Below are 27,825 nucleotides of genomic sequence, written 5' to 3' on the forward strand. Positions count from 1 at the left end.
CAGCACATTCCATACAGTTTTTGCTCAGTTTGATATGTGCTGCTGTGAGAGCATTGCTTGTGCTCTGTGCATGGGGACAGTGAACAGAACCAACCTTTTCTGAAAAACAGCCTGCTTGAAAGACAAGGACGTTGTGCTGGGCAGGGTGTGACACTGTGCTCAGTGGCAATTACTCACAAGCTATCAATGTATCGCCATTTCTTCACCGCCCAAATGTGTTTGCTGTGAGTGCTGAAGCTGTTGTTGAGACCATTTTTCCAGAGGGAATTGTGAATAAAATCAGATCAACTATCGATAGTCAAGTTTTAAAAACTTCCCAGGGGTTAAGTTAGTTATTTGTACACAACATTATTAGCTTCCATTTTGCCATCATTTTCCCCAAACAGTGGAATGGACAAGGAATGGGACGGTCTACAAAGAACCAGGAATGTTGAGAACACCTCCAGGAATTTCACAGTAGAAATGCATGCAATTGAAGTGTCCAAGTGATATGGTGCTGAATAATTATTCAAATGCCATGCTAATCATTGCTGGAAATTAGCAATACCATCTCAAGCAATGCAAATCATAAGCAATTACATAGCATTATCTGGTTACTTACACTGCAAACAGAAAAGTTAATTATTCCTACCCAAGACAGCAGCAGAAATTTCAGCACATTTTGTTTCTTGCAGTTTTTGGAGCTGCTTTCATCTTTCCAAGTTCTAAAATTCACTTTTTTTTTTTCATAGTTACATGTTTTAAAACTGGCAATGTGACCATATACAAGGTAAAGATTTAATAAGAAAATTATGTGAGAGTTATGAAAACGAGGGTCTACAATTCCATTTCTCTCTGCCTCAGCTAACAGGAGGTGAGGAGTTTGGCCCTTGAAGGACTGATATATTTAGCATACACAATGCCGTGTGCTGGAACTTTGCATTTTAAGACCATCTGTGCCAAGACAAGCGGCTGTGTGTTCAGCGCATTGAAGGCAGCTGATGTATCATAGAAACGTGTTCCAGTCTTGCTGTGCTGCTCAGTTTAGCTAACGGAGAGGATACTTGCATATGAAGCACTTTCTCATAGTCAGAAAGGGCATGCAGAACAGGCAGGCTGGGGGCCCACTGCAGCCGTGCGGACTCCTGTTGTGCAGAATCAGGCTGGTTTTGTGTTACCAGCTCTCAAACGGAGATGAGATCTGGGAGACGTGCAGTGAGAGTGGTGCCTGTCCTGGGCTCTATGTGCCACACATACCATCACTTCTGCTGCTGCAGAGCTGAGCTTTGTGGTCTGTGCTTTTTATTGACTGATGTTGCAAAAGATTTTTATTTTTTTTTCCTCAGAAAGTTTATTTAAAATGAATTTAAATTGAACTTTGATATGCATTAATGAAAAGAGAAGGACTGAAATGCTGTGAAAAAGGTGGTCTCTGGTGCCTTGGTATCTAAGGGCACATTATGCAGCATTTAGCCATCTCCTCAGCTTGCTTCGCAGTCAGCAGCTCTTCCAAAGACAGGGAGAAAGCCCCAGGTTGTTCCCCATGGGGTTGGTGGGTGGTTGGGTCTGACACACAGTAGAAAGTCTCATATCCAAAACAGTAATGTGGCAACTAAATAAAAGAAAATGCAGGAATCTTGCAAGAAGAGTCAGGACTTTTGCTACTAAAAATACACAATTTTTAATAGTTTCTTTTAAAATATAAAGAGCGAAAAAGAAGGAGAAGGAGGAAGATGAAGATAAGAACCGGGTTCTGCAATGTATTGAGCAAATGAGTGAGGAAAAAGATGAGGTGTGAAACCGGGGAAGAAAATTTGGCTGAGATCTGTCTGAAGGCCATGTGCCATGGTACCGATACCTGGGTGGGAATTCTTCTTCTGCAGCAGGGCCAAAGGCTGTCTGCCAGCGCCTGCAGTGAGGTGAAGCTGTGGCAGCGTCATGCACACTGAACCCAGCCAGCCCAGCCCAGCTCTGTGTGCAATGCTTGTTTCATTTGCACCCGTGCTGTGCTCTGGGACAGCCACATCATGGCATCTGGGTGCACGGCAGCAGCCTGCCCGGCTCGGAAGGGTTGCTGCCCTTCCAAGAACCTTCCTGCTGTACACACAGGCAAAAGGCTGTGTGTGTTCGCTCCTTCAGACCCGTTCCTTCAGCTTTTGAGTCAAAACAAGATGTGTCTGGCTGTCAGGATTGCTAGCAGGCTGGCACCTGGCAACAGGGCTGTGTTTGTACAGCAGCACCATCCGCCCCCGGTCGTGGGATTTGTGCCTGGCTCCTACTGCTTGGTGCTGGAGGCAAATGACGCCCGGCGTGACAGCAATACGTGTTGCTATAAGGAAAGGCTCTCAGTGCAAGGAATGATGTTCAGTTTCCTAAGAAGTTATCCTTTGTTGTCTCATCTTTCACACCTGCCCTCAGCCCAGAGGAGAATTCCTTCCTGGTGCGGATGGCATTGGGTGCTGAGCAGCTTCTGCTGGGATGCTCAGCCCTGGGTAAAGGTTTGCCAGTCCTTGCAGCTGTGTGGTTTGTAAGCTGCTTCTTCTGGACACTCAGAAGGATAGTCCTTTGCAATAGTACTGCTTCCACTGCTTTTACAGAAAGCTGCATGATGTCATGTCAGGAAATCTGTACCGGGCATACAGTGTGTGGACACTTCCTGGAGGTTTTTTTTTCTTCTTTTTCTAAAGCAAATCTTTGAAGGAGTCAAAGCCTGAGTGCTTTTATTGGCTATCAGAGATAACACAAGGCAGGTCTCAGGAAAAGGGTAGAGGAGCATTGCTCTGTAAGTGGAATGATTCATACCCTTGCTTTGAATAAGAGCAAACAGGTTCAACGGGCAGTGCCAGTGATAAAATGAGCTTCCTACTGGTGTTATTCCCAGTTCTGAGTATTCTTCCCTTGCAATAGCCAGCTTCCTGCCCTCAGCTCCCTCCAAACCCTGCATTCCTTTGGCCGATGCACCTCCCCCTGCTGCTCTCCGTCCTTGCTACTCTCCTGCCGTCCCTTCTGCTGCTGGTTCCTGTCGCCCGGAAATAAGTGTGTGCCAGGTGGGGCCACCTGGAGCACGGTGCATCCCTTTCCCTCTCCCACTGCTGTCTCTCCTGAAAACTGAAGAAATGCAGCTCCGTGGAGACCCTGCTCCCTTGCAGACCCTGCTCCTGAATGTAGCAGTTCATGTGGGCCAGAGGCAGAGCGGTCATGTTGGTGTCATCTTCCTAAGGAAATGCCCCAAAACCCACCAGAAGTTTTGTGTTATGAAAATGTCACCTAAATCCAAACTGAAATGTTTCTTTCATTCCAAAAATCAATCTATCAGGAAATTACTTTTCACAAACCACTTTCCAGAAATCTTCCACCTTACCAGAAAAAGAGCTCGCGAACTGCACTTGTCAGCTCTGGTTTGATGAGTGTCAGGTGCTGGGCCCTGTCAGGCATTAGCCCAGATCTCTGTGTGAACAGAAGAGCTTCCCAACTGGTCACAGATGCACAGGGCATGTTGTGCACCCACGGGCACGGGGCCAGAGGAACGTGGCTGTCAGCTCCTGCAAGCAGCTTGTGGCTAGGAGCAGGCTGTGCCCGGCACCCTGCCGCCGTCCTGCCCATCACAGGACCAAGGCTGCGTGGGGATCCTCAGCAGCCCTCTGACAGGGTACAGGATGCATTTCTGGGGTGAAAACTCGACCGAAACAGACGGCAAGAAAACCCCGGGTCTCTCCGCATCTTGACAGAGGGGGGGGCAGAGGGGAGCATGGCCGGCAGGGGGCGCTGCTCTATGGGGCGGGGCCTGGCGGGGCGCGGCACAGCGGGGCGGGGCGCAGCGCACCTGCGGGGCGGGGCCCATCGGGGCGGGGCGCAGCGCACCTGCGGGGCGGGGCCTGCCGGGCGCACCTGCCCGCGGCCCCGCGGCGGGGCTGCGCCGTACGGAGGCTGCGGTGGCATGGCCCGCTTGCTGGGTACCCTGCGCGGCTCGCAGCCCGTGGCGCGCTTCCAGCGTTGCTGCGGGCTGTTCCCCGCCGGCGAGGAGGGAGGCGGCGACCCCGCCGAGGGGGTCCGGCATCGCGTCGTCTGCAACGGGGGCGACGCGGGAGGGCGGCGCCGTCCGGGAGCCGCCGGCTGCGGAGCGCCCGACGGAGCGAGGGGCGGCCGCGGCCCGCGGGTGAGTGCGGGGAGAGCGGGGGCCGTGACTCAGCAGAGCCGTTCCGCGTACGAGGGCTCCGCGGGATGCGGGGCGGCGGGGGCGGCGATGAGCGGGGGGGTCCCGGGTTACGAATCTGTAACCGGCGAGAGCGCGGGGCGGGGGGCCCTCGTGGCCGTGCCGCAGGACTCGCCCCGCCGCCGGCGGACACGGAGCGCGGCCCTTCCTCCTGCTGCTCGGGGCCGCCCGCCCTCCGCAGGTGCACCTGTTGTGGTGCCGTACCGCGGCTGCCCGGCGCCGCGTCCCCGCTGTCCGTACGGCCGGGCACGGGCTGCGTTCCCCCGACACTGCGGGTCGCGGGCTTTCTGCTCGGTGCCGACCGCAGCCATCGAGGCGGGGCTGCCCGCAGCTCGTCCTGCTGCTAGGAGAGCTTCGTGAGCGGGCGGCTTTGCGGATCGGAAGGAGGTGATGATGGCCTGCGAGTCCCTGCCCGGCAAACAGCCGCCGCTCCTCCCCTTGCGCGGTGTCGTTCCTTTCCGCGTCCGACATCCAGTGCTCGTGTTGTCCTCACCGACCTCTGCTTGATGCCTTCTCAATTAGAAGGTGAACGGGATTACTGCACGCTGCTCGTGCTGAACTACGCTGAACTGTTTCAAGTAGGTTGTGCAGACATCCGCTGAAAGACCTGTCACTGCTTGCTTTTGATCGGACGCACGCTTAATGTCGTGTTGTTGACACCAAAACCCTGCCCAAGCTAACTCTCCATTGACAGAGCCATTCACGTCACCTGGAGCAGTTGTCTTGGGTTTCGCATGAATTAGGAAGACACGAAGTATCTCGGAGAGAGGGTGAATGCGACATGAATGAGGCTCCACAGCCTTGTGGGAGACTTGCGTCTGAAACTGGTTGGGAGGGATCTCTTCCTGATTTTCTGTGCGTCCTGAGGTCACACGTTTGCAAACAGTAACTTTCTGAAGGCTTCTCCATTGTTGTAGTGGGTGGCCAAATAAATGTTATCTATGTTTAAAAAGAGCTCTGCTTATCTGCAGCCTCCTGGTGGAGGCTTCGTCCTGAAATTGATAACCTGAATTAAAGGCGATGAAGAAAAAAACCCTCATTTCTGTAGACTTGCTCGTATTTACTTGTGTTTTCTCCATACTTCCTTTTCAGAGATGCTTTATCATCTCCTGCGATCTTGCTTTCTACTGTACAGGAGTACAGTTCATGTTTGCTCTGTAGTTATACCTTAACTGTCAGAAGTGCTCCAGGCTTGTGTAATGCTTACAAAGTGCCCAACAGCATTTACTGATTATGTGGCTCTTGTGGCTCATGCCCTGATGCAGAAACTAATGGCAGGGCTCGGGAGGTGATAGTGATGTCAAAGGAAAAGGTAGGCATGAACTGCATCTATCTCAGAAAGGTAAGTGAGGGGGGCTCAGGAGATGATGCCCTGAGCCCTGTTGGGAGAACTGTGAGTAGGGCGTATCTGGCTGATGTGCCGACTCCATCCTCCTGCAGGATATAGCTGTGTTTGGAAGTGGCTCTCTTAGAAGGTGCTGCTGGAGAAACATGAGGCTCAGCCTCCTGTACCAATGGGCTCAGCACCCCTCCTGTTGCTCTGGCCCTCGCCCTTTCAAGGCTGGCACTTCTGCATTTTGTCTGATTTTTGCTCAGGGGTTCCTGTGGAAAGCAGCCATTATGGGATATTGTAGTTGGTAAGTGAGAGAGTTTCTCTGGGCAGTGTGTGCAGCCCTGGGATTGCTGGTGCTGCTCAAGCCTCCTTATCCAGTAGTCAGCAGCATGTGATGAGCAGGAGCCATAGCAAAACCTGGCATGTGCTGCTAGGGACCAGTGTCTGGTGGTCTGTCCCAGCTTGCTGTAGAAGTTCTATGTGCTGCTGATGATTGCTGTCCTGCCAGCTGTGCAGTGCTGCTGGAGAAGCTGTGGGCAGAGGCACAGGGATTTGCTGGGGGCTGCAGTGTGGATCTGGTGGTTGGAGCAGTGTCAGTGGTGATGGGGCACTCAGTGACTCGGCGCTTCATGGCTCACAGCCTGAGTCATCCCTTTGGAGGCTGTTGGCCCTTGTAAGAAAGAGCTGTCAGGGGCCTCGGATTAATTCCTGCACTTGGAGGTAAGCCACTTGCTGTTGTATAATTCTGCTGAATGTCTTAGCCCATTAGCTCAGCTATCAAACAGAAGAATAAGAGCTTATCTGCCATCATTTTTCTCCTTTGGATCTCTGGAGTCCAGGAGTAGGTTTAATGGGCAGGGAGCCAGGAAAATCTCTTCTCCCTGGAAGGTTCCTTTGTACACAGAGTTCTTGTACTTCATCTCATGTATATGCTCTGCAGGAAACACTTGCAGGTCAACTGAACAGTGGGAAAGGGCTATTGGCTGCCATGGCCCTCCAGGCAAATAAATCATAGGGTATCATATCAATTTTATGTCTGATCGCCTATAGCTCATTTTTCCAAGGTAAACTATTATTGGTCTAGATTAAGAGGTACATGAGCACTGGTTTATTACCACTTTGTTTTATTACTATATTAGTTGATATTAATGACTAGATCTAAAAAAAATTTTGAATCCAATATACTGCTATGGGGTTGCTTGAGTCTGCTTGTGCCAGTACATCTGGAACACCGCAGTCACCCTAACAGCAGCCCATAGCATTGTTGACAGAGGTAGAGCTGTCTATTTGTGCTAACCAACTTAATTAGGTGCGTCGTTGTGGTGTTCCCCAGTCATATTTCTCTGTGCAGATAAAGAGCATTCAGATACCTCATTCTGCAGGAGAAGTCAGTGTCAGGCATACAAGAGAGCTGCAACTAAGAGCTGGAATGTGGATGCCCACTGACCAGGACTTACAGAATGAAGCTGGGGCTGAATGAACAGAGCACTGTTGGGTTCTGGGGAACAAGCTGTGCCTAGTGGAGCATCTCTGCTCCCACAGATCTGGGGTTTGTCCATTCACAACCGTAGTTAACCCAGCTAACCTGAAGCCTTATGCAGCATTACCTTAGGAAGCTGTGCCTTGACTTGAATCCTGGCCAGGAAAGCAATCTCTTCTCCTTGTGCTGCTGCCTTATTGTATGACATATTTAAACAAACAAACAAAACAACAAACAACCAAAAAAAAAAAAACAAACCCAACCCCAAACTTCTTAATTGTCTAAAAGTGGCAAACTGTCACTCTGCTTGTTTGGCTTCCAGAAGTCTTGTGGCCCTGTGCCTCTTGAAACAGATTTCTGCTGTTGAAACAGCTCCTTGTGCAAAAGTGAGCTGTTGGATGTGTGATGCTGCTGGGCAGGAACGCATGGCTCACCTCTGGGGTAGCTTTTCCAAGCTATGGTTTGTGTCTTAAACCATACAAGTCTTACAACCAACAAGTCTTAAGCTGTAAGCACACTTTTTGCTCAACCAGGAGAGATGCAAAATTCATCTGGGTTTTGGAGGAGTTTCTCAGCCTCTGTTTTGAAGCTGGGATCTCTGTCCCAAACTGCCTGCAGTACAGTCTCTGGTTCTTTGCTCATGTTTATTCTCTCTCCCTGCTGGTATTGCAGCTGTCTAACCCTGAAACGACTTCCTCTGCCACAGGCTCTGTGCGGTACCTCACAAAATTGCAGAGTAATTCTGGAGAATTAAAATGCAATTAGACAAACCTGTTCTCTCGCTGTACAACAGGGAGGAAGGGAAGCCGTTTCCTTCAGCCCTTCCCTCTCGCCTCCCTTGCTCTGTCCTTCCATTATACCCAGCTCAGCCAGCCTTCCTGGAACGCAGGAGATGCTGGAGATGTGGGAAGCTCCCAGAGCAAAAAAGCTGGTAGGAACTGACTCTCCAGCAAATGTGAAGGAACTAATTTATCCAATCAAATGGCTTGTGAGTTTTTTTTTGAGTGCACAGGGAATGCCTTTTGGCAGGAAGCAGTGAGTGCGGAGACTTGTCAGGAGAGGATGTGGAGTCAAGGTGCTGGGTGGAAATGTGACTGTGGGGGCTGCTGCTGGTCAAATGAACTTCGAAGGAGCTGGAGGACAAGAACAGATCAAATAACCTCATCAAATTGGAAGTATAATTGGAAACTGACTTTAGTAGGTGCAGATAGCTATTGAATGCATGGATATAATAGCTACTTGATAACAGAATGGAAAACAAGGTTGATGGTAAGAGCAGATCACAGCTAGACATGGCTCAGCCTGTTTAAAACAGCCAGCAAAAATGAATGAAGTAGTGCAAGGCTGTTCCCTCAGCACTGCTGCGTTATGTCTGATCTTTGTGCACTGTATCTCAGGACAGGCTGAGTTAAGTGTTAAGTGCTTTGCATGGGAAATGCGAAGTACCTTCCACGGGAAGCACCGGGCGATGATGCTGTAGCAGAACACTGGCTATGTCCTCTCTGCATGCTTCTAACAAGCTTCTCTGATGTCAGCCTTTAGGGGAAGGAAACTATTTGTTCCTTGTCTGCGGTAGATAAGGAAGTAACAATAGGTTTAAATTTCAGTGTGCAAGTGTCAGGCTCGGTGGCAGGGAGAGCAAAGTGCTCTGAGATGGCCCAGGGCAAGCAGCAGAGCCTCTGGCACTGGCATTGATGAGCATGGGTTGGGCTCTGCCATCGCTGACACCAGGACGATCGTCCATCCATGGTGGACAGGAACCCAGCTTTCTGTCAGCCTGTGCTGCAGGAAACTGTCCTTCAGTGGGCTGCAGCGTGGGCCTTTGCACATGGCCTCTCCAGCTGGTAGCCATTGCCCCATGTCTCTGACAGACTTCAGGATTTCTCTTTTTTCTTCTTAATTAGGAAGGCTTTCTGTTAGGAAGATGACAGTATTTTCCTTCATTAATTTTTCCTGTTTATTGCTAAGCAAGTCGTCTGTCAGCTCTAGTCTTGCTTTATTCTACCTTATACTTAAACAACCTAGCAGATCTTGTTATATCTATTTGTTTTTTTTTTTAGTAAAGAAAAGAGGCCCAGTTATGTTACTTACAGAACAATGTACAGAAATACAGCACTTAATTAAGTCTGCCTCCCAAAGTACTAATCAGGGCAGAAGGGAAAAGAATCTGAAAATAAGAGTACTGAAGTCTTCAGCAGTAAACCAAGGTGTGCTCACTACAACCGGGACCTGTTCTAGCTCTGTGTGCTGAGCACATCAGTGTGTGTGGTATTTATCCCATGAAGTCTGAAGGGGGAACACTGAATTGATGGGAGGTGCTGGCACTTCTGCCTAGGGCAGCTGTGAGTGCCCCATCCCTGGAGGCGCTCTTAACCAGGCTGGATGGGCCCTATTTGGGGATAGCCAGCACACGGCACAGCTTGGAACGAGGTGGGCTTTGAGGTCCTTTCAAGGTACTTTTTTGGTGCTTGGGATGAATTTTAAAAATGCTGGAATGCTACTGGAGGTCTGACTGACTTTCAGACCCCCTACTTGTTTACCTAGGACCCCTGAAAGCACTATGGCTGCCTGGCCTGCAGTTTGCCCACTGTTTCTGCTTACCCAGGGGCTGTCTTGCTTCTGTGTTTGGTGATGGTTCAGGGCAGTGTTCCTGACAGCTGTGCCATCATCATGTGGCACTGCAGTTGCAAGCTGGGTGATACTTCTCTGTGCTAACCAGCAAAGCACACAAGCTTTTCCTGGTGCTAGTGGAGCTGCTCACTGCTTTGTAGCATTTCTTGTGTCTTCTGTTTTTCTCCCCAACCCTACACAGGAACTGTGGGCTCTTTTCCTGTTTCTTAACTTTGGTGGCTTCTCTACATTTTGTAGTGTAAAATCCTTTAAGTGAGAATAACTGCAGTGCATTAATTAGGGGCTCTGGGAGGGGAATTTCCAGTCTTCTGTCAAGCTGTTCTATTGGAAGTGAAGTAATGTAGTGACCTCAGAAACTTTAATTAATTGTGCACATTTCCTGAAAGACCCACAGTGATTGAGAGCTGAGAGCAGAGCGTTGCTTAATGGTGTCTCTGGGTCAGCTCAGCACCAGGAGGCCAGCACTGCAGCACCAGTCCCTGGAGTGGCTGGTGGATAAGCAGTGCCTGCGTGTAATTCTTAAACAAGAGATCCTACAGGGCTGGGGAGGAGGGTGGTGTCTTTTTGCAGCTTTTTCCCTCTTGCACGGGGTAAAAATACGCAGTCTTTGTGTTTCAGCTACTGGTCCTGTGCCTCAGCCGTGAGCTAGATGTTCTCTATGTGCACGCTTTCTGCAGTGCTGGGTTCCTGCTGTGCTGCAGCATTGCATGCTGGTATCTCCCCGTGGTGTGCCACCAGCCCTGTCACTGCGGTCGGAGCAGCAGTGTGCAGGACACAGCAGTGTGCACAGACTGGGCAGTTGGCTGTGGGAGTTGCTCCTGTGCAGGTTCTTCAGGCATGCAGTTCATTTAAGGACAACACACACACCCAAGTGCATCACTTATAATTTGAGTAGTTGATTTCAAAGTAGATAGAGTTGGTGAGAAGGGTGGTTTCTGTGGAATTATCCTTCTATCCATCATTCTGGGAATGCCATGGCTCATCATACTTCCTTTTGAAATAATCTTAAAATTTTGTCTTTCCCTTAATTATTGGGCCTTAATTATTGACCATGAAAACCTTTCTGCTCTGACTGAAAAGTGATGGCTGCAGAGCCACAGGGTTTGGGGTTACAGAGGGCAGTGAGTTACTGCAGTGTGTGAGCAAATCTCCTGTGGATCAGAGATGGAATACGCTTGAGTGTCAGAAGATGCTAAGTGTTCACACAAACTACTTGCAGGGCATTTTCCTGCACGGAGGTTAGAACAGGAGCAGAAAGGGAACACGCTTTGTGAAGCACAATCATCTCTGCTTTCTTTGGAAATAAAGGACATCAACAGCAGTGTTAGCTGGCTTTGGCTCTGGTACAGCTGGAACCAAGGAGGGACCTCTCATGAGCCAGTGCCTGAAGGAGCTTGCGGTGGGCTTTCCATGTCTACGACTCCTTAGAATCACGACTGCAGCTCCAGACTTCCCTTAGAACCTGAACAATTATTTTTTATTTTCCCCCTCCAGAGAGATGACTATAATGCGAATACGTTATCCCTCACCCCACGAGGCTTCGGGTACAGAAGAATTACTGTAGGGATATGCCTGATGGTCTTTGATCTAGAGCACATCACTGCTGGTACACTGGAGGTGGCTGCTTAATTGAGGTGTTAGCATTGCAGGAAGAAAGCTTTCTTTTGGGACACATGAGAATGACCAAATATGGCTTAATGATCTCAGGCAGAAGCCTCGCAGTTGCTAATTGCACTGGGGGTGTTTTCTAAGTGGTGTATGAGGCTTGAGACTTGGAGGCTGAGTGCTCTGCAGCTGAGCCATTGCATGCTGCTAAATTTACTTAGAGTGGTGCCGGTAACTTATCTGTGACCTCTATTACTAATACATGGGGGAACACTCCTGTAACCTGAGCACTTCAAAAGTGACTCATCTTTTCTGTTTAATGATGCAAAAATCAATTTGATTATTTTTTTTTCCTGAGGTAGGTGAATGGATGTAACCTTCTTCTATCTTCCTTTTGTTGTTTTCGTGCAGTTGACTTCATCTCGGTATGGAAGGCAGGCTAAGGAACTGGAACTTCAAATTGCTCTTAAATGTAGTCACAAGTGAATGTCTAGTGAACATCAATTCTCACACTTTAGCACATAGGATGAGAATTTCTCTCTGCTAGATCAGGCTCACGAGTGTGATAGTTTTTATCTGAGAAGAGCTTGAGGAGATTACATCAAAGCTGAGTTTTACCCAGCGTGCCTTTGCTGAGACTTTTGTGCTCTCTCTTCACTCCTCATCTGTTGGATGTTCTTTCTGCTCCTATTTACAGCCAAATTCCATTTTTTATTTTACTATGGGAAAGATGAAAAGAGAACTGAGATTGGCTCTTCTCCTCCATCTTAAACTACAAGTCCTTTTCATATTTCCCTTGTTTCCAGAAGTTTTTCTAGAAAATCTGACTCGTGCTGCTGCTCTAGCAGGGCAGTAGCAGGCTGCTTGATGGCATCCCAGTCCCAACCACCAGCAGAGCAGCAAACCTTTGTGTCCCCAGTGCTGCACATGGTGGTGGGGCTTCAGCTCCAGCCTGCTGCATTTCAGAAGAGGGAAAACCAAGATTTCAGGGATTGTAAGTAAATTTCTGACTGATCTAATGAGATAAACTTCAAACGAAAGAGTTCAGTAATTCTATGGTACTTGATTTGCCTCGACACAAGTTTCTAGTGAAAGCAGTGGTGGCTCTTTTTATCTACAGATGTAGAAACTTCCAAATTAAAGCATTTGTACTTTTCCATTAAATACAGATAGCTTCCTTGGAGCAAAGGCTGATCTGATCTCTGGGAAACCTTTGTCAATGTGACTGCTGTTCTTTAGTAGTTCTGATGGATTTCTGATCTACAGAAAGTATAACAGAGCTATTGCTGTGGTCTTTGAGTATAAACACTGAACTTTTTTCTTGGCATCCACTATAACAAAGTAATTGATTTAAGGAGTGGGAACTGTAACGGTGAAATCCCTTGGATGTTTGATACAACTTGCCAACTTACTAAAACTTTTTAAAATCCTCTCCTTTTCAGGGCTGTGTACAGAAGTATGTTGTGAAGAACTACTTCTACTATTACTTATTCAAGTTTTCAGCTGCTTTGGGTGAAGAGATCTTCTATATCACTTTCCTCCCGTTCATCTACTGGAACATCGATCACTCTGTATCTAGAAGGATGATAATCATTTGGTCTGTAAGTATTTTGATCACTTATTTATGCACATACTTCTTAATTCTGTAATTGTAACAAGTGAATATTTAAGAGTAAGAATAACCTTTCAAATCAACAGCATTATTTATATGGTCCAACACGGACACTTCTGAGATTTGCTGCTGATAGCAGAGGTGTGTGTGTGCATGACATTGCAATGACTGGCAGAGGAGGCGTTGGCTTGTGCAGCATCTGCTCATCTCTGCTGTCTTGGACTAATGTATATTTTCAGCCCAAAAACTTGCTGAGCTCTTTTTGTTAGGGTTTGTACAGAGCAGCTGGTAAAAATGCTTCCCTTCCAAGATATCATGGTCTGCTATGGATGGGTTTTTCTTATACTGGGAAATCTTTCTCCCTGGGTACTTCTGTGGCTGCTCATACAATTCAGGCTTGTTTGAAATGGGTATAAATCTAAGGAAGGGGACTTGTAGGCTGCAGCTGAATGAAGATGCTGCTGCTGCAGTTCCTTCAAACAAACAAGAAACCAACCAAAAACTCAAAACAAAACCAAAACAAAAGCAAAAAAAGCTGCTACCACCACCAAAAAAAAACCCCACAAAAAAACAAAACAACCTCACATAAAAATGCACATACACAACAGGTTCTCTGAAGACTAAAGCTTAAAAGCACTGATTTTTACTAATAGAGCAGCATTCTCGAATGAACAGGCTTCAGTGTTGCTTCAGCTTCACAAATGCAGTTTAGAAAATCCAAAGCATATTTCCAGTCTTGCACTGAAAACCAGCACATAACTGAGAATTTCATTCTTCTGCACAGGGGTGAATGTTCTGTTGCTGCCATTGCTCGTCCTGGCATTTATCAGGTCTTTACCCAAATAAAACCCTTTCAGAACAGAGAAGGGAGGTAGGAAGCATCTCTGGTGAATGATGGACCCTGAAGGTTTGACTGTTAATCCACTTTGATTTAAGAAATTGAAACTTGATAAAAACATGAATGTGATGCTTAGCTCTTTTTCTTTACAACAAAGCTTGTCCTTGACTTAGTCAATTCTGGTTAGTAATATTCTCTCTTTTTGTCCGAATAACATGATTAGAAATAATAAAAGCCATTTGAACTGGGTCATGCACTTAAAATGCATTCAGTCTTGGGCAGAGAGCATCTGCTCTTCTGTGCCAGTTACCCTAGTCAATAATTTTTTATAAAGAGAATATGAAAAATAACTTACAGCTGAAATGGAGAAGTAGGTGGACACTTACTAATTAGAGCTGTGTTTTGGCCAGGACTACACCTACTTCATTTGGAAGCATGCCACAGAAAATGATAATTGGTAGTCTCTTCTGTTTGCTTCTGCGGATTGCTCAAAAAATGACTTCTCAGAGCTGCCTGCATGCCTCTGAAGGCTTGCCTTGCCTTTACCAGGCAAGGAGTCTGCCTGGTTACTGGCCAGGGCTAGCCTGGCTTAATTGCAGTATGCAAGAGTCCAGTGTTGTTTTCCCAGTTCCTAAAGGAGTTGTGGAATCAAATTTTTGTAGTGAAGAGGGGAAAAGGAGAAGCTGTTCTATATATACAAGCTTGTGATGATCTGCAGTTTTAGAAGCTCGTGCAAGTGTGACATAGCAATAGAAATACATGTGTAGGCTCTGCACTAATGTGGCAGGCTTGACTGGGTGGTGTACTTGCTTTTGAGAAGGAGCAGGCATTTGTGGTGTTACTGAGGGGTCTTGGTCTGTCTGTGATACATTGGTTGTGTGTGTGACATCAGGACTGGCCGTGCTGCAGGGGAAGTGCCAAAGTGTTCAGTGTGACAAGTTGGTACTTTTCATCTTACCTGGGGGCTTTAATGACAGAATGGGGGTCCCAGACTGTTTTGGAGAGTCTTCCCTTAAATATCAGAAGCATTAATGCTGTTTCCAAGGCTTTCACAGCATCTTATCTGCAATAGCTTCTGGAGCCAGTCATCTGTGGTGGAGAAGGATAAATTCCAGCTGGAGTAGGGCCAGGGATAGCTGGGGAGCAGGCTGTTTCTGAGCAGAGACTGAGAGCTGAGATAAGCCCCAACCAAATGAAGTCAGAGAGAGGCTGATGCTGGTGGGAATGGTGGGAAAGAAGGAGATTCTTAATATAAAAACACTAGAGCAGAAACAGATGTGTGGAAGATAGCCATGAATAAGCCCAAAGTTTTCAAGTGTAAGGATCGAGGTCATAGCTATAGAAGGGCAGAAAGAAAGATTGTGGAAAGAGTATTTCAGCAACAATAGGGGACCAGCCTTTCTGCTTTGGCTGTGTTCCCCTGTCCTGTGTCCTCCAAACCAGCTGCTCATATCTTTGGCTTAATTGGCCAGTTCTGCAGAATGTGGGCTGCAGTCTCCTCCAGGTGTTTTGGGAGCTTAAACAGTGTGTGATGCTTCTGTGGTGCTCTTCTCCTTGGGATGTGCACACAGCCTTTATGGGCAGAGGAGGGAGATGGGTGTCTGATGCCCTGCAGCAAGGTGCTGGGCAAGCACCCTTTTGTCAGCACATCCCATCCTCTTCCCTTTGAAGGAAGCACTCTTTGACCTGGCTTTGATGCCTAGGGTTCTTTCTGCTTCAAGAAGTGGAAAACAACTTGAAATAAACCAGGTCTCAGATGTAGCTTTAAGTTTTCTGCGTATCTCAGCTTAAAAGGTGAAAACGTGTTTTTCTTATTTTCCACAGTGTGTATTAATGTGAAGTGTACCCATACCTCTTTCAAGCCTATAAAGCTGTGATTTGTGCAATATAAATAACAGCCACCTGGTGTGGACTTTGTCAGGGCAAGTATGGCAGCGTGGTGCGATAAGGTGTTGAGGTGTGGGGTGGGCCAGGCTTGGGGCCCTGGGTCTGGCTTCTTGCTGGCTGCCCAGAGCAATGGCCTTCCCAGGCTGCTGTGGCTCCGGTGCAGGGGCATGCTGAGCTTTGAACTCAGGGCAACCTGCTGTGATAACGAGCAGGGATCTGCCCGTGCTCACAGTGCTACATTGCTTTGCAAGCTGAACTCTTGGCTGCTTTGAAAAGTTGCTTTGCAGCAACCTTTGCTTTTATTGCTTGTTCTGCCCTAACAAAGGTTAGTTGTTGTGCTTTCAGCAGCATCTCTCCAAGATGAGCTCCTGACAGCTGATCACATAACGCACCTGTCCAGCATGTGAGCCCTCGGAAGCGCTGTGTGATGCTGTGCAGAAAGCCGTGGGGCTCCTACAGCCCAGTCTGTCCCTGTGTCCTGTCTGATGCCCTGTGCTGCTTGGCCTCTGTACCCTGAGGGAGTACCCAGCTTGACAGCAGTGGGTAGCAGCCCAGGAGGTGTGGGGCAGCAGCATGCAGCCCTGACCTCACCCGGGGCTTAACCTAGCTCATCTTCACCGTCGTGCCTCATAAGGAGCACTGAGCTCCCTGAGGGCACTGCATGGCCTTTACTTTAGGCGCAGATGTGGAGATGAGAGGCTGTGAGTGGTGCCAGCCAGGGACTTGACTTAGTTCCTCTGTACTGAATCAAGGTGACTGCTTGCTCAACAGCCTGGAGGAGAATTGGTACTTCCAGGATGGAGGCTCTGCTTCTGCTTGGCCAATTTCCCACAAATGCCAGCTTATTATTAGTGCATCCCTAATTTTTTTCCTCCCCCTGGTGCTCCTGATGTGCTCTGTCACTCCTGTTGGCATACCAAGGCCGTGATTAAAACCAAAAGCAAACTCGTTGTTAAGCTGTATATTTCCATCCTAGGAAGGTGATACACAGCTGCAGAGCCAGGCTATGGAATTGCTATTTCTGAGGCACAGCAGTGGGTTCAGTGTCAGGCTGGTACAGTGCAAGTCCCAGAGAAGAAGGCAGTGATGCTCTCTCTGACCCCATGTCTTCTCTAGAATTTCATCTGTACCTTTAAATAGATCAGGAGTGCAGCCGGGGAAGCTGTACAATCACAGGTTTAAAACAAATCTGTTCTGACTTGCCGTGGTTATACCCAACATTAGAGTGCAAAGATCAGAACCAGTCTGACTGTCCCCTTGCCTGCATGGCAGGAGCCTCCATGCTGGGCCACGTGGAGGCTGGGCCTGGCCGTGAGGGGGCTGTGCCATGTGCCTGGAGCTGCCACAGCAGTCAGAGCCTGCTTGGTGACCCTGGGACCAAGGATGGGAGGGAGTGCATCTTTGTGATGGAGCACGTGTGGCTCAGGGCAGGCTCGCAGGAAGTCCTCAGGCAAAGGATACAGAGGTGGTTGCACTGCTGTAGTGACTGCTAATGGTGTTGAGGTGGTAAATGATAATGCTGCTGACCAACAGTGGCGTTGAAGCCTTGCCTTTCCTCCGTGGGTGTTGCTGCCTTTGGACAGTGCCGTGTTTCTGCATTGCTCCTGGCATCACAGAGATGCCTCAAGAGGGGAACAAGGAGGAAGGCTGTAGCTAAGTGCCTTTCTAATGCTTCTTGCATCTCAGCTGAACTCCCATGTGTTCCTTTGTAGCTCTCTGAAGTTGATTACGTCCCACAGAGCCCATCGTGTTTTTGACTGTTGCTTTAGTAATGGGAAAGTCTTCAGGTTCAAACAAACTTCCCCATGCAAAGACAGGTTCTTATTAATGTGCTAATTAAAATTACTTACACTGAAGAGATCTGCAGATGGCTTTCCCCCAGAAGTGTGGAAAGTCCCGTGGGTCTGCGTGGCCAAGTGGAACAGCTGGCACTGGAGATGTACACAGAGCAGCACAGAGCTGCAGTGTGGCACACTGGGTAGGCAGAAACCTCGCTGAGGTGGAGGAGAAGCAAACAGGACTGTACAGAATGAAAAACTGGCTTACCTCAAAGTTTCTGCTGCCTACAAGACAGCAAACTGTGTCTGAATACCATCTGTCTCTAGGTCTGGAAATACATAACAGTGCTTGTGGTCAGCTGTCTGGGGCTGGAGTGATTTCTACCCATCATGAATATGTTCTGGGACCACTGAAAGGTTTTTGATGGTGTGCAAATAAGTTAATTCAAGTCAAATGTTGTAGTGGAAGCTTAGTTCTGCATTTATCGTGTCCCCATGCTCATCTCTCCGTGTTTCCAGTGCTCCAATGCTTGTGATTTGCAACGCTTGTTACAGGGGCAATTAATCTGTTAGGCTGAAAAAACCTGCTGCAAGTTGCTTGTCTTCTTTCCTGGAACTGTTAGAGAATAAATCCAAAATGACAGAGAAATAAGGTGAGGAAATCTTATGTGAGAGAGAATGTACCATTAACTGAGAGAGGGGCATGCTGCCCTTGGAAGATGAGACCTGCAGCAGAGCATGGGCCAAACGTACCCTGCAGTGTGATGCTGTGCTGGGAGCCTCTCTGTCTGTGTGACACCTGGAATACAGGGATTCCCCCCCACCACGGGGGATACTGCAGGAGCTCCGTGCTGCTCCATGCTGTGCTGCACGGCACTTGTCATTTCTCTCCTAGAAGAAACTTGTCAGCTCGGCTGGCAGGGTTGTCCTGCCGTACCCATGTGTGCTGCTTTGCTCACTGAGCCAGGGCATTGCTTATAAAAATCTGTGCACCAAGATCTGGTGCTGCAGGGAGCAGTGCTGAGCATATGCTGGGATCCCATGGATATCCTATGGGTTTGGCTCACCTCTCAGTGCTGTAAGGGGCCATGCAGTGTGTATTCTAAAAAACTGTAAGGATGAGAAACTAATTTGGAATGGAAGGAAAAACGTGATGATGCCCGGTGTTCCTGCTTACCCATACCACCTCCAGCACTCAGCGTGTTTGTGTCCATCAGGGCAGTCCCAACACAGCCTTCATTTGGAAGATGACTCATTTCCCTTTCTGTAATTCTCTTACGTATTAACGCTAATAATACTTGTCCAAGTGAAAGTTGTTATTACAGAGGGCTGCTGATACATTGCCTTGTCCCACCTCACCTCTGAGATCACACATGGTAGCCTCAACATTTCTCCTTCTGTTTAGGAACCCTTGGCATTTAACTGGCTTCCAAAGGTGTGCCCACATCCATTTGGAAATAAGTGGCATGAACCAAATAAATCCATCCGGTGGTTTCTTTAAGAGGTTGTTTCCTTCTACTGTGGGCAGCCTGGGACGGCACTGGATATGGCGCTGTGCCCTGTGTGTCATTGCCCAGCAGCAGCCAGATGTGCCTCTGGTGATGTAGTGGTGTGTGGTTCACGTGGTGAGGAGCAGAGGCAGAGCAGCTGGGGCTGCCTGGCAGCACGGGGCTCTGCAGGGTGTGCTCTACTGCAGTCAGGAGGATGAAGAAACTGGGCATTTTGGCTTTTGTTCTGTTTTGTGAACCCTGAATCCCAACGTCCTTTAGACTTGAAAGTATTTTTTAAATTGCCTTTGGGGAGAGAAGGATGCAGCATGGCTATAGTGGATATGGCCACAGATGGGCCTCTTGCTGTTCTACCACAGCACAGGAAGGATGTTGTTTTAAGAACTCCCCTTTCCTACTGGAAGTGGGAGAAGCAGAACAGCGAGCTGTGTCCTGCTTTCATGACACAATGACTGAAGTGCCTGCTTGTTTTGCAGGAGAGGGGTTTCAAGGGACAGACTGGAAACTTCAGCTCCATGGTGTGGGGTGGGAGCCAGCCATCCATCTTGACCATCCTGTGCTGCTGTGTCTCATCAGCAAAACCTGCATTTAGTCCCAGTTCTGATCCAGTTACCGTGCTGTGCAGTAAAACCGCTGCTGCCTCCACTGACCAGGATAATGGAAAATCCTTTAATAATTCAGGTGACAAGTTCTGCTCTTGGGTGGTAGATTTAGCAGCAGAAAAGCTTGGAGCTGTGGTTCTGGGGTGACAGGGTGGGAATTGGCTTTGCTAGCTGATAGCCTGTGGCATTTCCTCTCCCCAGATTGTGATGTACATAGGGCAGGTCTCCAAGGACATCCTCAAGTGGCCACGGCCCCTCTCACCACCTGTTGTGAAGCTGGAGATGCGGACAGATGCAGAGTATGGGATGCCTTCCACCCACGCCATGGCAGCTACTGCCATCTCCTTCTCCTTTTTCATCACAACCATGAACCAGTACAAGGTAAGGGTTAAATTAAAAAAAAAAATAAAAAGCTTTTTTTTTTTTAAATAAATAAGAAGTATGTCTGCTTCTAGCAAGCTGCAGCAAACCCAAGGCTGTTGCCTCTTCCAGAGGAGCTCTCTGTATTCGTTTCCACTGATGTGTGCTTTTCCCTGTTGTTATTCACAGCCAGCTGATAATGGGGATAAGAACTTTGTTGGAAATTTTGCTCCTTTAGCACAAACCAGTTCAGTGTTGCTTAGAGGCTGTCGCTTTCTTGGTGACATGAAGGGAACTGTGTGTCACTTCATTTTGTCTGAGGCAGGAGAAGTGTCCTTGGAAATCCCCTGACTATCACTTTTGTTAGGCTAAATAACATATAGCACAGCTCAAAAGCCTGTTCATTGCAGAAGCTAAATAACATATAGCACAGCTCAAAAGCCTGTTCATTGCAGAAGCAGCACCAGTTCTGCTGCACTGCTGCTGTAGGCTGCTTGGGGAGATCCCATAATAATTAATTTCCCCAAATCTTCAGCCTTCTGCCTGATAAAAAGGTTTGTTTCCTGGAAACCTATTGCTCCATTGTGGTTTTGATTCTGTTTTATAAATCCTAACAAGCATTTCCTGTGTTCAGCAATAACAACGTCTGGGTGCAGCATATTTAAGCGCGTTTCTCATCCTCTCCAAGTGACTTTCAAAGATAAACCTACCTCATAAATCCAGACGACTCTTGGCCTGGTTGGAGTTGTCCCTGAGACACCTTGCACCATCCCACCACCTGTGCAGGGACACAAAGCACTCACTCCTTTGGTGAATGTCATAATGCAGTAGGTGACTGCTCAGGGTAGTGGTGGTACAGCTCTGGATGCAACAACACTGACTTCTTTGTTAGAAAGGGCCCCAGCTCTCTGGGCTCTGCTGAGCATTGTTGTTGCTCAGAGCGATGGATGAGCGGCAAGGATGCAGACATGTCCTGCAGCGGGCTGGGTCTCCGCTGTAAAAGCAGCACAGTCCCCCTGCTTTATTGTGTTGTAGTAAAACCATGTGGGGACAACTGCTGTAAGGAGTCGCACTGCCACCCTTTTGGTGCACCAGGCCAAAAAGCCTTTGTCAGCAGCACTTTCTCCTCCTCCTCAGCTGATTAGCTGGGGGTGGGACTCACAGATCTTCCCAGGCTGTTCTCTACCTGTTGGAGACTTCCATGGGACAATAAAACTGCTGTAAAATAATTACGTGGTTTCATTGGCCTCTGTTAAGAATAAAGGAATCTACCAGTACTTCACAGAGCTGCCCTCATAATCAATTACTGGGCTGGCCCAGCTCCATGACTGCCTGCTGGAGAGGGAGTGGGGGGTATAGCTGCACTGAAGGCTCTGAGGAGCAGGAAAACACAGCTGTGTGAGCTGGGAACAGCACCCACACGGAGCTGGGCTGGCTGGGCTATGGACATGGCTGCAGCAGCATGATGTGGTCAGGTGCCAGGCTCTTGGCAGGAGGTGGGGGCTTTGTTTCAGACATGGGAGAACTCATTCCACTTTTTTTTTTTTTTTCTGTTCCAGAAAACTGTCTTGTAGGGAGTGAAATGAACCCACGGGGCTTCTTTTCAATTGAGCCCTAAGATGGGATTTGAAAGAGTGGAATAAGGTCTAATGTGTTAAGCTTATTCATAGATCCATAGATATAGAATGTCTTGGGTTGGAATGAACCTTAAAGATTATCTAGTTCCATCCACCTGCCACTGCCAGGATTACCAATTATTCTACGTTACCAAATGCAATTTGTTTTTTTTAAAATACTGATTTATTTTAATGCTCCCCTCTACGCTAGTAGATACCTCAGAGAGAGAGCTATCTAAAACCACCTTCCTTGGCAGGTGGCTGAGCCTCACCTGCCAGATAGGAGCCCCCAGCTTCTGTATCAGCTGTGTAGTGGTTGCAGCCTGGCACCGGCTCCTGCTGCTACACGATATTCGTGTGCACAATGGTGTAACACGTGCATTTGTTTTGCTTTTGCAGTACCCGTTTGAGCTCGGCCTGATGGCAGCGTTCGTGTTCTCCACGCTGGTGTGCCTCAGCAGGCTGTACACAGGGATGCACACGGTGCTGGTGAGGCTCCACGTTCCCTCCTTCCTTAGGGTGGGCCTGGCCGTGCCCTCTGTGTGACCGCAGGGGTACGCATGCCATGCCTGTGGTGAGGCTGTGCCTTCCAAGGCCGCCGTGAGGAAGCCCTTGGGCTACTGCTGTTGGAATCCAAAGGGAATTATGAACACAGCTGGGGAACCCACTGCCATGTGTGGGTTTGAGAGCCGGGCAAGGATGGTGTGGGATGCGAGTTGTCACTCTGTATTTTGAAATGTTAATTGTGAGGAATGCACTTGAGCAACCGACGTGGCTCCGTGCGAGGCTGTTGTGCAAGGCCCTGCGTCAGCAGGAAACGACTGGGAGCTGTGGGGGCGGTGGGCAGGGCACCCTGGGGGGCACAGCTCCTCAGGATGGGCTTTGAAATGGCATTACGGTCAGCTGCAAGAGTCAGGCTGGGAGGGGAACTGAGCCTACGGGACTGAGAGGTGCAGACTTGCTGTGCAGAAATACCACGGTGCTGCAGGGTGGCCGTGGTTTGTGGGTGTCAGTGCTGCTCTGAGAGCTGATCTTGGGGTAACCGATGCTACTTGCAGCTAATGGGGAACATCACTGCTCTGTCATGTGAGGCTGTCAGAGTGTGACCCTGTTCTGCCGTGTGAATACAGCCAGCATCTCCCACCAGCTGGAGATGTGAGTCTTGGTGGGTGCATGTGAAGAAATAGTGCATTTTTTTGTGACCGATAATGGTGCTGTAATAAGGGGAATTGATGAGTGTAAGAAAGAGGGCCCTTGTGCGATGAAGGTTGTCTATAAAATATAGCCTGACCTTCCCGCCGGGCCTGGTGGATCAAAACAATATCTTAAATCTCATCTGGAGACATCCTTTCTTCACCAGTGACCTTAAGTCAATCAGTAAAAATTCCTGGCATATTTCCCTTGCTGTTCCATTATAATGAAAGACGCCTCTAAATTTAGATGGATTTTTAGGGTAAAGAAGAAAAAGTCTTTTGTGCCTTTGACCCTATTAAAAAGGGCTTTAAAATGAGTAAATAAAAAAAGCTCCCTCATGTCACTAGGAGAAATGCTACCCCTGCGGCCACACGTCCCTCCTGGGGACTCCTCTGCACACCGTGGTGACACAGGGAGCTGGCAGGTTGCACGAGTGCAGCCCCTCTGTGCATCAACATCTCCAGGCATCATGGAGGAGGGCGTGTGGCTGCCTGCTGACAGCAGAAGTGTGGTGGTTTGAGAGCAGGGAGTAGTAAGCACCCACTAACCTCAGCTGTTAGGAGAGTTCAGCCATGGGAAGGGATGGAAGTAGTGCAGTTGTTCAGAGATGACTTAGGTACAAAACCTTTCTCTGCTGCCCTAACATGAGAGCATTCCCTGTTGGTGGAGAAGCAGAGGAGATGCAGGGGTGTGTGCCTGCAGGTATGGGGCCCGAGGAGGTGCAAATGGGAATTACCTGGATTATAGAAATATGGGCATTTTTCTGTCTCGGTGCTGTGTTCCTGTCAGAATCATGTGATGCTGGGGCTGATGAGTGCTGGCTCTTCTGAGCACAAATTCCAGCTGGATGTGGGACTACACACAGAAGGGCTTTGAATCTTTGGAGGAGTGTTTTGGAGTGCCACCATGTTTGGGTGCAGGTTTGATGTCCTGGGTGCCTGTGCGGGTGCTTGCAGTTCCAGCATGCATCTTCAGGTTCATTTTAATGGCAGGCATAGAGCAGGCTATTGCCTTCCAAGAGCCAGACCATATGTGTTTGTACTCCTAAGAAAAAAATGCTATGAACAGAGAAGGAGCCCAGTGGTGGGACCCTCCAAGCTGGCAGTGAAGGACATTGTCTTTAGGCAGCAAAGCAAAACAGTGACTTTCCAACTCAGATCTGCAGGCATGAGGTCCGTTCTGTGTGCAGCCTGAGTGGAGTGGGGCAGGAAGGGGAAGGCTCCAAGCATCACCACCTTGGGCAGAGTTTACACCTGTCCTAATTTGAGAATTCCTTTGTAATTGCAGGTCACAATTAGAGGAGAGGCTGAGCTGCTCACACAGCCAGATGGGCAGAGGCTGCATTTCCTGCCAGCCCTGCCAGCATCGTGCCACAGGGTGAAGCTGGGATCCCCTTAACACACAGCATGGAGATGCCAGAAAAGCACTTTTTCTTTCAGAAGTCACAGAATGGCTTGGGTTGGAAGAGTTTCTCCAAGAGGAGAAGTGCTAAGCTCATGTCCTGTGGGAAGACTGTATAAAGCAGTGCTCTGCTAGCATTTTGGTTGCACAGCCTTATCTGCAAAATACTTCTGGCCTTGCTCCCCAGTATTTTTATATTTGTAGACTATGCATGCGGACCCCTGCACTAATACATGTGTACAGTGAGGGGACAGCATAGCATGATTTGGAGAACTGTGCCCAGGTCCCTGAGTAGGGGGTGTCCGTGTGCAAGCTGTGCTCCAGTGTCTGTGGAGCTGTTGCCTGGGAGCTGTGAGCAACTGAAGTTCGGCTGTGCTCTATAATGCATTTACCAGAAAGCTATTAAATATTTGTTGTGAACAAGTCCTCTCATTCTGGCATAACTAGAAATTAAGTTCTTATAAATAATTCATGTTAGACTGTGACCAAGCATAGAAGTAGTCAACTGTCATGACTTGCTGAAAAATATACCATCTTGAGAGCAGGACGTTGCTGTATGTGCTTAACTACAGCATTTGCAGTGAATTTCATGGTCGCAGTACAAATTCTGCTGCATCTTGAGCAGTAGCTGAACAGCACACTGACACTTCTTACACTGCTTTCATACAGAAAGCCACTGTTTTGGGGAAGCTTTTGTCTGCTTCCTCAACACTGTTCTTAACAACAGTCAATTTCTCAAAACATCTGATTTCTCTCTGTTAATAAATGAGGTTTTAACCATGGGCTTGCCTTGGGCGCCTAAATGCAGCCAGATTTCAGAGGCTCAGGCTATAACTTTCACCCTACCCTACTCCTGCCTGGAGGTGCCCTGTGCTTTGTGTTCATGGTGGCCATCTGCAGCAAAGGAAGGTACCTCTCCATGCAAAACAGGCGATTGATGATCCAGTGGATGTGATGAAATTACTTACAGGATTATGGGAAGGGTTTATGCCAAGGCATTTTCCCTTAATGTCATCCCTGGGATGAAGCTCTGTGTCTGTTTCTTCTGTTGAAGTCATGTCTGGACAGTGACCATAAAGTGTGAGAGGAGGGGAGGGGGGGGATCTTCTGGTCATGTTCAACATCATCACTGACCTGGATGAAGGGACAGAATGCATCATCAGCAAATTTGTTGATGAGACAAAGCTAGAAGGAGTGGATTACATAGCAGAAGGCAGTGCTGTCATTCACTGAGACCTGGAGAAGCTGGAGAGTTGGGAGGAGAGGAACCTGAGGAGGTTCAACAAGGGCAAATATTCAGAGTACTACACCTGGGGAGAAATAAATGCATACGTTAGTACAGTGTTGGGGCTGATCTGGTGGAAAGGAGGTATGCAGAGGAGGATTTGGGTGTCCTGGTGAATAACAGGTTGGCTAAGAGCCAGCAGTGTGCATTGGTGGCCAAAAAGGCCAATGGTGATCTGGGGTGCGTTACAGAGAGCATGGCCAGCAGGGCAAGGGAGGCAATCTGCTCTGCCCTGGTGAGGCCACACTGGAGTTGTGTGCCCAGTTCTGGGCTCCTTAGTTTAAGAAGACAGGAACCTCCTAGAAAGAGTCCAGCAGAGGGCTGCAAAGATGACTGGGGCGTGGAGCATCTCCTGTACAGGGAAGGGCTGAGAGCCCCGGGACTGTTCAGCCTGGGGAAGAGAAGCCAGTGGACCCTGGTAGCAGAGGATGTCGATGCCTTACAGGCAGCTGAGGAGTTCTGTTTTGCAAAGCATTTCACCACCATCTCTTTGCAGGATGTGATTGGCGGGGCGCTGATCTCAGCAGTGCTGCTGGTGCTCCTGTACCCCATGTGGGATAGCATCGACCACGTGCTGCTGACCAGCCCCTTCTGCCCGCTGCTGTCCATCGCTGTGCCCCTCCTGCTGTGCTACAACTACCCTAAGCTGGACTACTACAGCCCCACCCGTGGGGACACCACCACCATCCTCGGGGCTGGAGCTGGAGCGACTGTGGGGTTTTGGCTGAACAACCAGTACGTGACACCTGCCTATGTGGGCAGCAACACGGGATTTCCTCTTGTCACCAGTACCACGGTGGTGCTCATGCTGGCCAGGTTCTTTGTAGGTCTCCTCGTTATCCTACTGACACGGCAGCTGATGAAGAATGTGGTCCTGCGTGTGCTATGCTACTGCTACATGTTCCCCATTGCTGACCTGGATGCCCGGAGGAGGCTGGAAGTAGAAGTGCCGTATAAATTTGTAACGTACTCATCAGTGGGCTTCACTGCTACCGTCATCGTGCCACTGCTGCACGAGCTCTTGGGGCTGATTTGAGCCTGATTCCTTGGCAAGTAACGCATGGCACCACCATTTCAGAGGGAAGTTGTTCAAGGCTTGAACTTGATCAAAAAGGGTTTGTTGCCTTTCTGCACTGGCAAAACACGCAGTTCTGAAAACTGGGGAGGACTCACTGTACCCAAATAACTTTGAGTTAGATATCATCAATCCCACTGATACCAGATCCCATAAAGTAGTGACCCATGGCCAAGGTGGCTGAGCATAGCATGTGAGCACAGCATGAAGCCATATCCCCAAAAGTCAGCAGTGCCATGGACACGCACAGAAAAAGAAAAATCCAACCCCACAGAGTGATTTCTAACCAATCTCTCTCTAATCCTAACCCAAAAGATCGTTTCCCTGTACGGTGGAGCAGAGTGGTGGCAGCGGTGAGGCTTGTGGTGGTGCTGCTGGAGCCCAGATGTGTCCATGCAGGGACCGGGCGCAGACAGCCCCTGCAGTGCCCTGGGCTGAGGGGTGATGCTGAGCTGCCACATCACTGTTTGTTTGCTGCACATCATGCAGTACTGTACAAAGTTGTAGAATAGCATTAGCAGTGTTCATAGGCATGCCATCACTGTGCTGCTGAGGCTGCTTATTTTACAGTGTGTACTTGCTCTAGGACCAATGAGCCGTATGACAAATACAGCAGTGAGTGTGGTCTGCTGGGCTGGGAGAGCATAGTGCTGCACCCCGAGATTAGGATGGGCCTGTGTGCCTTCCCTGCCTGCACAGCGCGAGCTTTAGCTGTGCACCTTTGTCTCATGGCTGCAAAGTTGACTTGGATGGAAGGGAGATGCTTTGCCATCTGTTGGCTGCCTGTACACTCACAGCCGAGCCCCAGTGCCGAGCTGGGGGCTCTGGCTGACCAGCTGGGGCACTTGAAAGAGCCATGTGATCTCAGACACGGTCGGTGAGCTGCAGAAGGAAGGCAGGCAGAAACGTTAGTGATGCGTAGGTTTGCCCAGGCTGCGGTTAAACTGTTTTAAATCAGAGTGTGTGGACACATCTGTCTTCACATGTGCACACAAAGAATTTGGATGGATTTCCTCCCACAGTGCCGTGGTGGGCGCAGGGCAGAGGCCACCAAAGTTGCTAGGTCCCCATTTGGCCCCATTCTGGTGCTGCTGGTCATAGGCAGGGGACACAGCGTCACTGCAGGTGGGACCTGGGGAGCTGAGAGGCAGAGCCTGGAGGGGGGGCACCTGTGCGTAACACTCCTGTTCTGAATCGCAGCTATTGGTGATATGGGAACTTGTGTAAGTTGTACAGAGATGCTTAGATTTATAAAGTATGTGCACAGATATTTTTATCTTTTATAGTATTCACCCATATGGGATTCATGTGATACCTGCAAACTGTACTTGGTTCAAATTTTAAAATATAAATCTTTTGCGAGATTTGGTTTGCTTCTGTGTTCAAGTTATGCACTTTTTCACTACCTGCAAGTGGCTGCTGGGCTGG

General features: G+C 48.8%; 1 protein-coding gene across 2 annotated transcripts; it reads left to right on the forward strand.

Annotated features, from left to right (window-relative positions):
• The first annotated feature begins 3,801 nt into the window (after positions 1-3,801).
• On the forward strand, positions 3,802-27,761 carry SGPP2 (sphingosine-1-phosphate phosphatase 2). 2 transcript variants are annotated; one of them, XM_085232662.1, is made up of 5 exons: positions 3,802-4,135; positions 12,684-12,842; positions 19,668-19,847; positions 21,842-21,931; positions 25,819-27,761. In XM_085232662.1, exons 1-5 carry the CDS (start codon positions 3,917-3,919, stop codon positions 26,356-26,358), a joined length of 1,188 nt encoding a protein of 395 aa, XP_085088788.1. In that variant the 5' UTR covers positions 3,802-3,916; the 3' UTR covers positions 26,359-27,761. The 2 variants fall into 2 exon arrangements, with proteins under 2 accessions (XP_085088788.1, XP_085088789.1); XM_085232663.1 differs by lacking the exon at positions 21,842-21,931.
• Positions 27,762-27,825: the final 64 nt, after the last annotated feature.

Source organism: Meleagris gallopavo, chromosome 11 (genome assembly GCF_905368555.1).
Source record: "Meleagris gallopavo chromosome 11, MGAL_WU_HG_1.1, whole genome shotgun sequence".
Taxonomy (NCBI): Eukaryota; Metazoa; Chordata; class Aves; order Galliformes; family Phasianidae; genus Meleagris; species Meleagris gallopavo.